Source organism: Xiphophorus hellerii, chromosome 16 (genome assembly GCF_003331165.1).
Source record: "Xiphophorus hellerii strain 12219 chromosome 16, Xiphophorus_hellerii-4.1, whole genome shotgun sequence".
Classification (NCBI taxonomy): Eukaryota; Metazoa; Chordata; class Actinopteri; order Cyprinodontiformes; family Poeciliidae; genus Xiphophorus; species Xiphophorus hellerii.
The window spans coordinates 19,742,256-19,754,519 of NC_045687.1; the positions used below are offsets into that span (position 1 = coordinate 19,742,256).

The 12,264-nt window shown below is 41.7% G+C and overlaps 1 protein-coding gene across 2 annotated transcripts; it reads right to left on the reverse strand.

Moving 5' to 3' along the window:
• Positions 1-861: 861 nt before the first annotated feature.
• LOC116735348 (ADP-ribosylation factor-binding protein GGA1-like) lies at positions 862-10,794 on the reverse strand. Of its 2 annotated transcripts, XM_032587172.1 has the most exons (17): positions 10,679-10,794; positions 9,710-9,794; positions 9,520-9,595; positions 9,318-9,416; positions 9,101-9,224; positions 8,864-8,964; positions 8,607-8,687; positions 7,286-7,423; positions 6,446-6,527; positions 6,244-6,357; positions 6,018-6,164; positions 5,368-5,441; positions 5,104-5,267; positions 3,741-3,952; positions 3,471-3,640; positions 2,994-3,104; positions 862-2,034 (listed from the first exon to the last, which is right to left on the reverse strand). In XM_032587172.1, exons 1-17 carry the CDS (start codon positions 10,719-10,721, stop codon positions 1,924-1,926), a joined length of 1,932 nt encoding a protein of 643 aa, XP_032443063.1. In that variant the 5' UTR covers positions 10,722-10,794; the 3' UTR covers positions 862-1,923. The 2 variants fall into 2 exon arrangements, with proteins under 2 accessions (XP_032443063.1, XP_032443065.1); XM_032587174.1 differs by lacking the exon at positions 10,679-10,794 and having other exon boundaries at positions 9,520-9,633.
• Between the last annotated feature and the right edge of the window lie 1,470 nt (positions 10,795-12,264).

The window sequence follows — 12,264 nt, forward strand, 5'->3', positions numbered from 1 at the left end:
TTAGGGCCACTTTAGACTTAGCTATAATAACAGTCTATTTAGTTAATTGTATCTCTATTTAACACCAATGCACAAAAGGTAATGTCAACTCTTAATTTTTTTTTTTTCTAAAATCCAAACATCAACCATTAAGAACAAAAAAGTTGCCACAATTTCCAGTAAAATAACTTTAAACAGCTCCTGTCAGACATACAGTAGCTCAATTGTTACATTAACATAAGAGAAATAAGCCTCCTAAAATTAAATTATGCATATATCTTTGTGTGTGTGCGTGTTTGTTTCTGTAGCATTTCATCCTGGCCCACAGCAGCCAAACGTGCATAATTTTGTTGCATATTTCAGCTTAGGGGAAAGTGGCGCCATCTGGTGGACAAACAGATTGAAAATGTAACTATTGGGTTGCATTAGATTATGCTAATCATTTTTGGCTAAAGAGGGCCAAATGTTTTTTTTTTCTTCTGGATGAAGGGCTGAATGTCTGATGAAAGATATTTCCGTTCAGACCGGATGTGTGTTGAAAGTAGATTAATCGGCATATTTTCTGAAGTTTCCCCGTCATTGTTCGCATTGTGAACCTCTGGTTAATGAGCTGAGGACTTAGCTGTAGCTCTAGAAGTTTTTAATCATCTTACCGTCTTCAGCTCTTCCTCAATCACTCCTTTGCCTAAACTTCATATTTTTATTAATCATTGCAGCCATCTTGACTCATGTTAATTGCTTTTGCTTCAAGCTTGTATTTACCAAGCAAGAGGTCTGCAGCTGATCACTTGTTAATCAAAGATGGACCTGGTTCTTCTTTTTCTCCTTCTGGTAGAACTTAGATACTTTTCACCATCGGAACAAATTCTTAAGATCACCAAGGAAAAAAAAAAATCCTTTATTTTCTATTTGGAATATCCTATCGTTGCGCTCTTGCACAGGTCAAATTTACCCGACGTTGTCCGTCGCAGAGCATTTTTTTACTTTGAGTTAGTGCAATGGAACGTGACTGAGAGGCTGTGATGGGACAGGGGGTGAGCGGCCATCATGCATCACTGATCTAAAAACAAAAAAATCAAATCCAACATGTCTGAAGGAGACGCTGTAGCGCAGAGAGCATCAGAGTTCGGCTCATTTTGCATATATTTAAGTTTGATAATCAGTTTCACCCGCTGAAAGCTTCAGCGTCAACTAAAACCCAAAGCAATAGAACTGAATACTTAATGCGTGCACAGGGTGTCTAATAATCAACACGTAACAGATGAGGAGGGGAAAAAACTCCAGTCAAAAGCTTCAAACTTTACATAATACAACAGCAAAAGAGGCACATATGGCAGAAAATACACAGCTCCGACGTTACAGTAGTTTCTTCATTACACGAGATGAAAGGGAAACGGTACTGTGAGAAGAATCATTCTTTGTGCAATCAGAAAGTGACTCAACCACCGTGAGAGAAGCAAGAAATCACAAAAAAAACCCAAAAACTCTACAAAAGTGTTAATCCAATGTAGCTCGTTTGTGCAGGAGTCGTCCAAACATCTGTCCCATGTTTGCAGAGCATGCCGAGGCAAACGCAGATAAGTTAGAAAAAGAAAAAAAATAACGATAAAGCACATGGAATGAGCAAGCATGCACACATTTGTTTTCTTTCCTTCCAGAAGGCGATGACGAGCGGTTGCAGGTTTGTTTGGACGCGGCCACGTAAAAAAAAAAAACAGACTAGACCTAAAGAGACAGTCGGCTAATTCAGAGCAAAGCAGACACACGTCATCACACCGACTAGTGAGTGAGGAGAACCGCTCAAAAAAAAAAAAAAAAAATCACCGCCGTCCAAACCGATGTACGCCAGAATGACCGCAAAGGAAACGTGTCTGAAGACGGCGCCGATGGGAGGATGGAAGGCCGAGTCCGGAAGCAGAGAGTCTGTCGGGGTGAGTTCAGGTGCTATAGGTTCCCCCACTTCTCAGGGTCAGGAAGCTGTTCTACACTGCCGCTCTCGCTGTGCTCCTGCTCGCCCATGGAGAACGATAGTCTGTACTGCAGCTGGATTTTCTCCTGAAGCACACAGGAAAAAAAAAACAAAACAGAAGGAGTAATTATTCCAACTGCTGCAAAAATAACATACCGGTACTGATTTTTTTCTAATTCCTAATTCAGAATAAACATCTGCTATTCTTAAAAAGTCTTCAAGGACAGAAATGTTTTTTTTGTTTGTTTTAGTGCAGAAGATGATTTAATATTTCAGGAAAATCTTTCAAGGGCTACAAGAGTCTAGCTAGGTACGTTTCCAGGTTTTTTCAAAAAACAAAAAAAAAAGTTCCTTGTCAAGGAAAAATTTGTTTCTCCAGTGAATTTTGCCAATATTTATCACAGATGAATATTTTTGGTGTCAAATGATACACAGTTGGACCCGTAAAAATCTGATTTGCTGATAATTTTCAAGATGGTCGTCATGGAAAAAACATTTTTGCACTAAAATTGCCAATTTAGTGCAAATGTTTGGTGTCACATCAAAGCGTCTTGAGCCATAGAAATCAGATTTTCTTCATCTCCTGTTTCCTTTTTGTGGTGGACATATTTCAAAATGGCCGCCGGGGTTGTGATGAAGAATGTGTTTGCACTAAAATCAATGCGGGGGGCTCAGCAAATTCCACTAATGCAAAACACATAAAAAAAATTAAGAATTAGCATTAGTTAATGCTAACCGTCTATCTTCATCAACTGGAGTGAGATTGCAAACAGAAAAAGTCCTCAGTTTCTAATTTTGCTGCATATTCTTACTTCATAGGTTGACAAAAGTTACGATGCGAAATAAAGTTCATCCAGGTCATGAAAACGTGTAACACCTCGTGGCAATAGTTGGTTCAAAAGACTCAAAAACGGCGGCCATCTTGAAAAATGGAAACGTGAAAAACATGGGACAAAGTTTCCTGCTTGCACTATATTATTGCTAGTGTAGAACACTCATGCAAATAATTTTTAAGAGGAACATTAAAGTCTATGCTAGTAGCTACCTTGTTAGGGTTGGCTAGCAGCAGGATCTGCGTGACGGCAGCAGGGGGCAGGATGGGGTTAAAAGCCGGGAGCTCTGACCCCGATGGAGGCTGCAGCTTCACCCCCACAGACTGCGGATAAAAACATCAGCAATCTTTAACCCAGATGCGTTCACATTAGACATGAGCCAGTATGAATAGACGACGGTCAGATGACCTCAGGTTAGTTAGCTTCACTGTGTTATGATTACATCTCTAAAATGTGTCGTGCAGAAAACTGCAATCGGTGCAAACAGAACCGCAGGAACGGAAGGACAGAAAATTCACACGCCTTCAACCTTCCCCCACATCGTCACATTACAACCACAAACCATTAACCGCTAACGTTACTCTACTACCCCTAAATAAAACAGTGGGCAACCACTTCCCTTAATCTAGTGAGTCTAAAAGTCAGAATCTGAGGAGGAGGCACAGAGTTCATAGGTCATCACTGCTGACCTTTGGGGCTGTAGCTTCAAAGTGAATGTTGGTGGCAGGAATAGGAGCGGAGGACAACATGGAGATGATCACCACCAGCACGTCGGGGCGGGACGGGGGCGAGTCGCGGGCGAAGTGAAAGAGAACCCGCAGACTGTGTCCGTCAAACACGGTTATGGGTAACAGACTACCTGGAGGAGCGGTCAGAAAAAGGCTAAATCATTAAAGCTTGAAAAACAATCATATATATGCAAAAAACATAAAAATAAAAAGTGATTTCTCTGTACTTACTGGGCTTAATGGATTCTAGAGGTACAAAAACTCCAGCCAAGGAGGCTTCAGGGGGAGGAGTTGCTTCGTGAGCCGGGGATTTGTCCAGCAGTGTGCCTCCCAGGCCGGAGCCGGAGGGGTCGGCCGCTAAGGCTACGACAGGAGGAGTGCTAGCGTTGATTCCCGACTTGGTCTGGAGATCCCTCAGAGTCGGCTTGGTCTGCTGCTTGTCCCTTGAAGAAGACGAGCAGCAGGAATATTTAGGACATATTTTAACCACCATTTCCTACGATGAAGAAAACACTTCTCTGTTTATAACCACAGAAGTGGTTCCATCTTAACTATAAGATGTTGGATGAAGGTTAAGCTGGTCCTGGTCAGTGTCCACTTTGAGATGCATCACTGGACTGATTTTTATGAAGCTACAGCTAGCATAAGCAGAGTGCTGTGACCAACTATTAGCTCATAGCAGGGTTTCTGCAAGTTTCACCAACTCAAATTTAAGACTTTTTAAGGTCACTATGAATAGAATTTATGACCTGTGTCACCACAGAAATGTATGAATGTCTTCCAGCCAACTGGTCAAAACTTTGCATTCACCCATGATAGACGCAAAACAGCTAGCCAAGGTATATTAGCAGCTATTTAGCGGTAGCCTCAGCTGCTTTGAGTCACAGAGCACAATGAAGACTCAAACCTTTCCCTGACAGAAAAGTCCAGTAAGGGAAAAAAAACCAAACAGAATAAACAAGATGAAATTGTCCTGTCAAGACCCATTGACTCATTCTAGGCCTACTCTCTGTTTTTAATGAATTTAAGACATTTCAAGGCCCTTCATTCACATCTTCTGTGTCTTCAAGGCCACGTTAAAATGGCTGGAAACAGACACGCAATTATACAACTGTACATCTTCGAAAAGCAGAAGTGCAGCCCCCTGCTCAATCCACAAGAATGCAACAAGTGGTATCTGGTTGCCAAGTCAACAACAAAACACTCGTCTTTTCCATGAGCCATTGTCCAGGGCATACAGCGGTGAGACCAGCTGGCCAAACGTACTGGAGCTCAGATTGGGTTGCTAGGTGACAGGCAGTGGCTGCTGATTTGTGACGTTACATTCAAAAGGGTTTTGAAACAGCTAATTTTCCAGACACCAAAAAACATGAACTCATTGCCCAAAAGACACCGAGCAGAATCAGTAGAAACTCAAACGGAAGTACAAGAACCTGCAAAGTGAGAATTTTGCATAATTTGTCCTTTTTAGGGCTAAACAGGTCAGAGCTGTGGCCTGCAGCTCATTTCCACGAAAGACACAGAAGATGTGAACCGTTTCCAAAACTCCCGTCCCAAAGCTCGAGTCCGTGCGGCATGCACGTGAGAGGCGTACCATTTGACCTGCAGACCCTCGGGAGGCAGCGACTGCTGCAGCAGAGCCTTCCCCAGCAGGTCCAGCTCATCCAGCGACGAGAGAGGCTGAGAGTGCGACGGCGGGTCGGGACTCAGCAGGAGACTAGGAGCAGCGTGGACGTCCGCGTCGATGCTGTCAGAGGACTGGAAGGAGAAATAAGAAAAAAAAAAAGTGAGTTTTCATTAGATTCTTGCACCTGGAGCAGCAGATTCTGAAGCTCTGCGACATTTTCCCACGGCTCACCTGGAAGGAATCCCAGGCTGTGGCGTCCTCTGGTTGTGACGGGGGGTTGGAGGTGTGCGTCCCTTCGCTTAGGCCTTCATAAAAGAAGACTGAGCTTAGAAGACGTTTCAAGTTAGCCGCGTTTCATGAAACGTAAAATTGCGCAACTTGAAGTTACAAAAATAAATTTGCTTAATGGGTTAGGGTTAAGAAATTTAAGAAAAAAAAAAAACCTCACATTTTTCAGTAAGTTTTTTGCGCTACAATAAGGTGTATGATGGATGTATTTCACAGAATTGCAATGGAAACATTTTTTCGCATCACAACAGTCACATGATCAACAAGCAGATGTTACTACTGGAGGAAATGACAAAAAAGATGACAGGAAGTGTTGAATCCATAGCTCTTCTGCAAAAATCGCAGATTACAATTTTTCCAAAACACCACCTACATGCACAGCTACTCCCCAGTGTAACGTTATTCCAAACAGTAAGCTTATTCACGTCTGATTTTAATTCCGTTCCTTAGTTTATGGAAACAACACGATTCCGAAAATTGTGATTTTATTTTTCGGGATTAGCAGAAATTTTGCACACATTTGTAACGGGAACGCAGCTGCTGTCGCGAACCTCGAGAGCGTTCACATCTAAGTGGGGAAATGGAAACGTTACCGAGTGACATGAGCTCATCGTCCAGGAGGCTGATCCCCGTCTCCTGTGAGGGAGCCTGGAGGCCGTCTGTGTGAGTGGGGAACTCTGGGAAGGAAGGAGGCGACTGGGGCGAAGTGTCCAATCCGGACAGATCCAGCAGAGCCGTTCCTGAATCAAGAGGCAGCACTTTAGTCAGCTTACACCAAAGACAAGCATTTCTTCGGTTCCGTCTGGGACGTTGACCCACCGGCGGGTTTCTGTGCGTTTAGTGTGTTGTTTCCGTTCACAATCTCGCCCTTCACCTGCTGCTTGTACAGGTTGATGACGTGAGTCAGGCTGTCGTTGGCCTGGAGGATCTCGGCTGCGCAGAAAGCAGAGCAAGAAGTTTTCATGCCACAAAGACGGACGCAACTCATCCACAACAGCGGAGGAGAAGACGCGCGGCTCACCTAGAGCTTCGTCGTTGTCTTCCGTGTCGCTCGCCAGCCGGAACAGCGTCGGTCTCATCTTCTCGCAGCGCTGGTACAAATCCTGACGGCGAAGACGGGTTTCATGGTCAGGGTTCGTTCACTTTTCCCTCAGTGAAATTCAAACACTTTAAGCATTTTTTGAGTAAATACTCAAACGTTTCGAGCATCACTTTGGAGATGAAAACAATACAAACGAACCAAGGAAGACAGTTTATGTTATTAATGTCTTGTGGTAATATTCTACATTACACAGCAAGGGGAAGGTAAATTAAAATAGAACAAAATGTTATGTTTTGAAATCTCTCTCTAAAAGCACACCCTACACACCTGATGAGTCCGAGAACAAAACAATGAAACATAAAAAATTCTATCAATTTGGTGAAAGTATAAAATCTATTTCAACTACAAAAGCTCAATAAATCATTGAGCCTTTAGGAATAGTAAATATTTGTTACTTTGAAACCAAATTCAAACAAATTTCGTTAAGGTAAATTGCATTTCTGCTCAAATTAAATTCTTGAACACAATATAAAAAATAAAATTAAATAAAAAACAAACATTTTGGGCATTTAGCAAATGTAAACAAGAAAAGTTTAGCCTGATTTAAGAAATGTAGACGTTTTAAACTGTGTCTGATTGCACCGTTTTACAAAACTGTGCATTTTGGATATCAAGCACTTTCAAGAACTTTGTACAGAAATCAAGCATTTTCAAAACCTTGAAAACGCCTGATGGAAATTCAAGCACTGCCAAGGATTTTTAAACACTCATACAAACCCTGCATATTGATAATAAAACCTGTGTGAGTGTTTTGTTCACCTGTATCAGGTCGGCGTTGTCCTGGTTGGTCGCCGCGCCGTCGTAGTCCTGCAGGAGCTGAGTCAGCAGAGCGACGCTCTCCTTCACCTCCTGGATGGCGTTGACGCGTTTCGACACTTTCTCCGCTCGCCGCTGATCCTGAGCAGACAGTCAGGACATCAGTTGGCCCAAAAGTATTCATACAGGCTCAGATGGACATCCTCGCTAATGTGTGGTTGTGGTTTTCTCCGCAGACTGTGTTTTCTTTGCAGGCAGCAGAGAAAAACAAACAAAAAAACAAAACACACACACACTTTCTGTAGCTCCAGGGATAATTCTGACTGGAAATCTGACCGCTCCTCTAATCAGAACTCATTTCATTGTCTGGCTTCCTGGAACAGAAGCGTAGAGTTCACCTTTTACAATTGCTACACCTGTTTTGCTGTGTGTTCCTTTTGAGATGAAGTTCGAGGAATTCGGTCGACAGCAACTTACATTTAAGACTTTTAAAGACCTTTTTTTAATACCATCTTGAATTAAATTTAATGACCGAAAAAAATATAAATACAAGGGATGATTGGGGGGACTTGCTCCATGTCAACAAAGCGTAGAAAAAACTTTGAACCCAGCTTTGTGCCCATGATAAAGACAGAAAAGCTAGCTAGCAAGGGTTTATTAGCTGCTAGTTAGCGGTAGCTTCAACCATCTGCAACACAAAGAAAATGTTTGTGTCTGACTCAAACCTTTGACTGACAGAAAATTCCAAAATAAAAAAACAACATTAAATAGTCCTGCTACGACACAATTTAAAACCTGTGATAAATTCTGACTACATCTGTTTAAACAAATTTAAGGCATTATAAGGCTTGAGTTTTAGACACAAATTTAAGACTTTTTAAGGATGCCTGGACATCCTGGTTGAAGTCGTCCGCTTCGTTATTCCATCCACTTTGTACAACACACCAGAACCACTGGAACAAAAACAGACCCTCAGAATGACGTCGCCACCACCGTGCTTCACAGTTAGAGAAGCATTTCTCCGCTTGAAAGCCTCATGGAGAAAACAAACCAGTTTAAATAAATCCAAGAATTATGTCAGAGCGCTGTGTGGATCCTCATCAACTTGCACACACATCACACAGGTACACATTTCAGCCTGTATTTATACTTTTGATACTGTGAGCAGTAGAGAAAATCTGCATTAAATTCACACTTTTTGCATCCAATTCCTGCTGGTAAAATTCAACGTTGAATCTCAGATTAATCTTTCAAATTAGGAAAAGAAAGATTAAAAAGCAGCATTTAGAAGCTTTAAAACTCAAATAAAAAATAAATAAATTACCTCTTGGACCATTTCCTTGATGAGTTTGTTAGCAGCTTTCAGGTCTTCAGGGTGTGAGCTATTTAGCAGGCGGGACAACATCTATTAAAGCAAACGGCATTGAAAAAAACAAAATGTCACTGACCAGAGCAGAAACATAAACAATGACAGCAAAAGGAAAGTTTAAACAGACAGTCAACAGGAAATTGACTGGAAATGGCTTTCCACCGCATCAAATCAACAGTTTCATTTCGATAATTGTTACAAAAGGTTTTTACTTTTGACTTCTCCTCATCCTCAAAAATGGCATTTTTAGGTCTGCGTGGAGGAAGGTTCAGCAGCTTGTCTGGGGGAAGCTCTGGGTCTTGTTTAATGATACCTGATTTACAGACACAGTAAAAAAAAAAAAAAAAGAAAGAATCTAATTTTATACTCCAATAAAATAATGAAAAAAACAAACTTTACAAGAAAAGCTTAAATAACAAAAAAAGTAGCATTTGCTAGCAGCCTCTTACCTTGTTTCTTTAGCATCTGATAAGCATCTGAGATCTTGGGCTCATCAGGCAACGCCAGCGTCCAGCTATAGATCAACTCCAAAACTTTCTTTTTTGCTGCCTCTGGAGAGCGAGAGCCTAAATACTGAGCATGAGAACAAAACGGCGTGTTTGTCGGTTCACTCGTTGTAAAACAAAAGGCTACGAGTAAAGTCTGGCAGACTGTGAGGGGTCGCACCTTTGGTGAAACTACTTTGATGAGCTCGTTCAGAAATCGGAACTTGCCCACTTCGCTGTGAAACCTTTTCCCGCAGTTTCTCATGCACGTCTCCAGGACCTGGAGTTGAAACGGTAAAGACAAAGCAATGAAAGACAGCAGGAGGGAGGAAGGACAGTGTTTGTTTGTAAAGGCAGCTCATTCTGAGCGGGTGTCAGCTCACCAATAGCGCCTGCATGGCCTCCCACTCTTGAGGAGACTGGATTTTGTGGGCCAGGAGCCTGGTGGCCAGCTGAGGCCTGGAACAGGATCAATTTCTCAAGGTGAGAAGACGTTTCTTTATAAAAACTAAACCTAAAAAAGTCAGTCTGGGGGTTGTAAAATAACTCAAAAGGCATCGAGTCTCGTCTTACCCCTCCAGTTCGTTGTTGAGCTGGTCACAGAAGGCATTGATGCTGCTCCAGTCTGTGTCTCTGTTAAGGGGATTTGTGGCTCTGTCTGAAATGTTGACAAACAAAGCAAGGCCAGTCGGTAAGTTGAACAAAAATGCATCACAAAAACATTTGTTGGAAAACATATGCATGGGGAAGTAGCTGTAGCTAGGTAGTCGTATGTATTTATTTGAAACAAATGTCGTTTTTCTTTGTTACACCCTCTGTCAAATGTATATTTTTACATAAGCACCAATGTCATGCAAGTAAAGAAAATCATATCAACCGCCAATAAAACTGGGGAAAAAAAGTTGAATAACTGTTTAAGAATGACATAAAAGATGCATAGATCAGATTAGGTTTGCCAATAATATGGTGTTCAAAAACCTGTGGTAATTCAGTCGTTTAGACTTTGACATGAAATGTTTTTCCCAATGAAAATATGCGCAATTATTCAGCTCAAAAGGCAGGAGACCAGCTGTTCGGCGTTACAATTTAAAGAGGAACAAACCTGCCAGTGTGTCACCTGAGTGAACCTCAGGTGCTAACAATGTCACTGTAGCTAGCTTTCACTCAGCATTTGTTGTTTTCTCCGATTTTTTTCTCACGACACAAAATCACTGTCGTACGCATTTTTATAACACGTGTGATTTTTTTTTTTACAAAGGCTGCCAGGGTGGTTCTGACACACACAGCCCGGTAAGCAGGTGCCCGTCCGCCGGGGAGCTAAAGCTAGCCTGAATGTGGTCGGTGGCGTTGACAGCTGGCAGGTACAGCAGCTCCGTAGCTAGGCTAGCATCCTGGAGGTGGCGGCGGGCTTTGAGCTCCTGCTGCTGCGCCAGGTAAGCCTGCAGTGAGCCGCTATGTCACCCACACCTCGTGGATAATGGCCAGCTCGTGTCCGGAGCAACAGGCAACACCGACTCTGAGGGGTACGTTTGAAAGACTTACTGATATGAGACTCCAAACTCTCCGTATCGGGCGGCGCAGCCATCACTGCGAGATTTATGTACGTAGGGGCACGTAGCGCGAGGCGGAAGCTGCGTAACAGAGGAGTGGACAGAAAAAACGAGTTTAGTTGCGTTACGCGCAGTTACGTAATGCCTTAAAATCGTGTTTTTGTTACTGCAAGCTGGTAATAGGATTATTACTAAGTGTAACTTGTTACACTTAATATTAAGTGTAGCAAGTTTGTTTAAAGACACGTTTGTTTAAGAGGTGTTTTAATTTATAAAAGAAAAATGAAGCCAGTTTGGTTTATTTTTTAATGAAAATTTGAAATGGCACCCAAATATATTGTTCTTTCCAAGTTATTAGTGTTTGTTTTTTGTATTTAAAAAAACATTTGTCTCGGGGCCGGCCCAAGGCATAAACAAACTAAGCAGCCACTTAGGGCCCCAGGGCCACTAAGAGGCCCCCTCAGTGGAGCTGATTTATTTTATTTTATTTTTTTTCTTCTTAGTAATAGATTCTGTGTCATTATAATATCAAAAACACACAATTTCACTATGAACTGATTTGTTTTTACAATAATGTATATTTGATAATGTATGTAGAAATTATGTATGGTGGGGTGAATATTGTTAACTGCAAACGTTCAGACCTGACCTGGTGGGCCGGTCTGTCAGTCCCACCTCTCACTGCAGAGCAGAAGGGGACAGAGACTGATTTTTAACCCTTAGCTGACGAAGATAAGATAAGGGGATAAGATCAGCAGATCACGATCCCCCAAAATGAAGGAAATCGGCGCCCAGAAATCAACTGGTCGATCAATCAGTTGGCCAATAAATGTGTCCTATTATACATGTATATAATGTAAACAGCACTGCCAGAGATGCAATAAGTTTATAGCAGGTGTGTGAATGATCTAATGATCGAACTGCTGATTGCAGCCGGTCCACATTGTTAGCAGAACTAGGGGGCCCCAATAAAAAAAATTCGCTTAGGGCCCCATGGGCCGGCCCTGATTTGTCCCATCATACAATGAGAGACCTTCATGTCAAGTTCCCATTAAAGGGGACTATCCATCCAAGAAAGTGTATTTTCTATTTTACTTCCACAGTATGTTGGCTAACTCACTGAGAATTAGAAAAAAAACGATATTTTCAAACCTTTACTTTCATAAACCTTTAATTATGATGGTTTTCAGCTTAAAGTTGATGAAAGCACATTTAAGATTAGGACATTGCATCAGACCAATAAAAGCATTATAATTCAGAAATGTGGGCTTGACAAAAGTATGCCTAAAATTTGACAAATGTGCCTCATCAGAATTCACGTTCTACGTTATTTAATATGCCTGCATATATTTATATCACTAGAAACCTAATTATATAGCGCCGCATGCAGGCAGTAAGTATGTTTCAACAATGCTATTAAACCTAATGTTTAAATAATTTATTTTCCATTTTAAAATATGTCTACATATATAACTGGAATACATATATTTCTGTTTATATGGCAATAAACATATACGTATTTTCTGTGTAATCCATATGAGCCGCCTCCAGTCCAGTAATGGTGGTGTAGTTTAACAG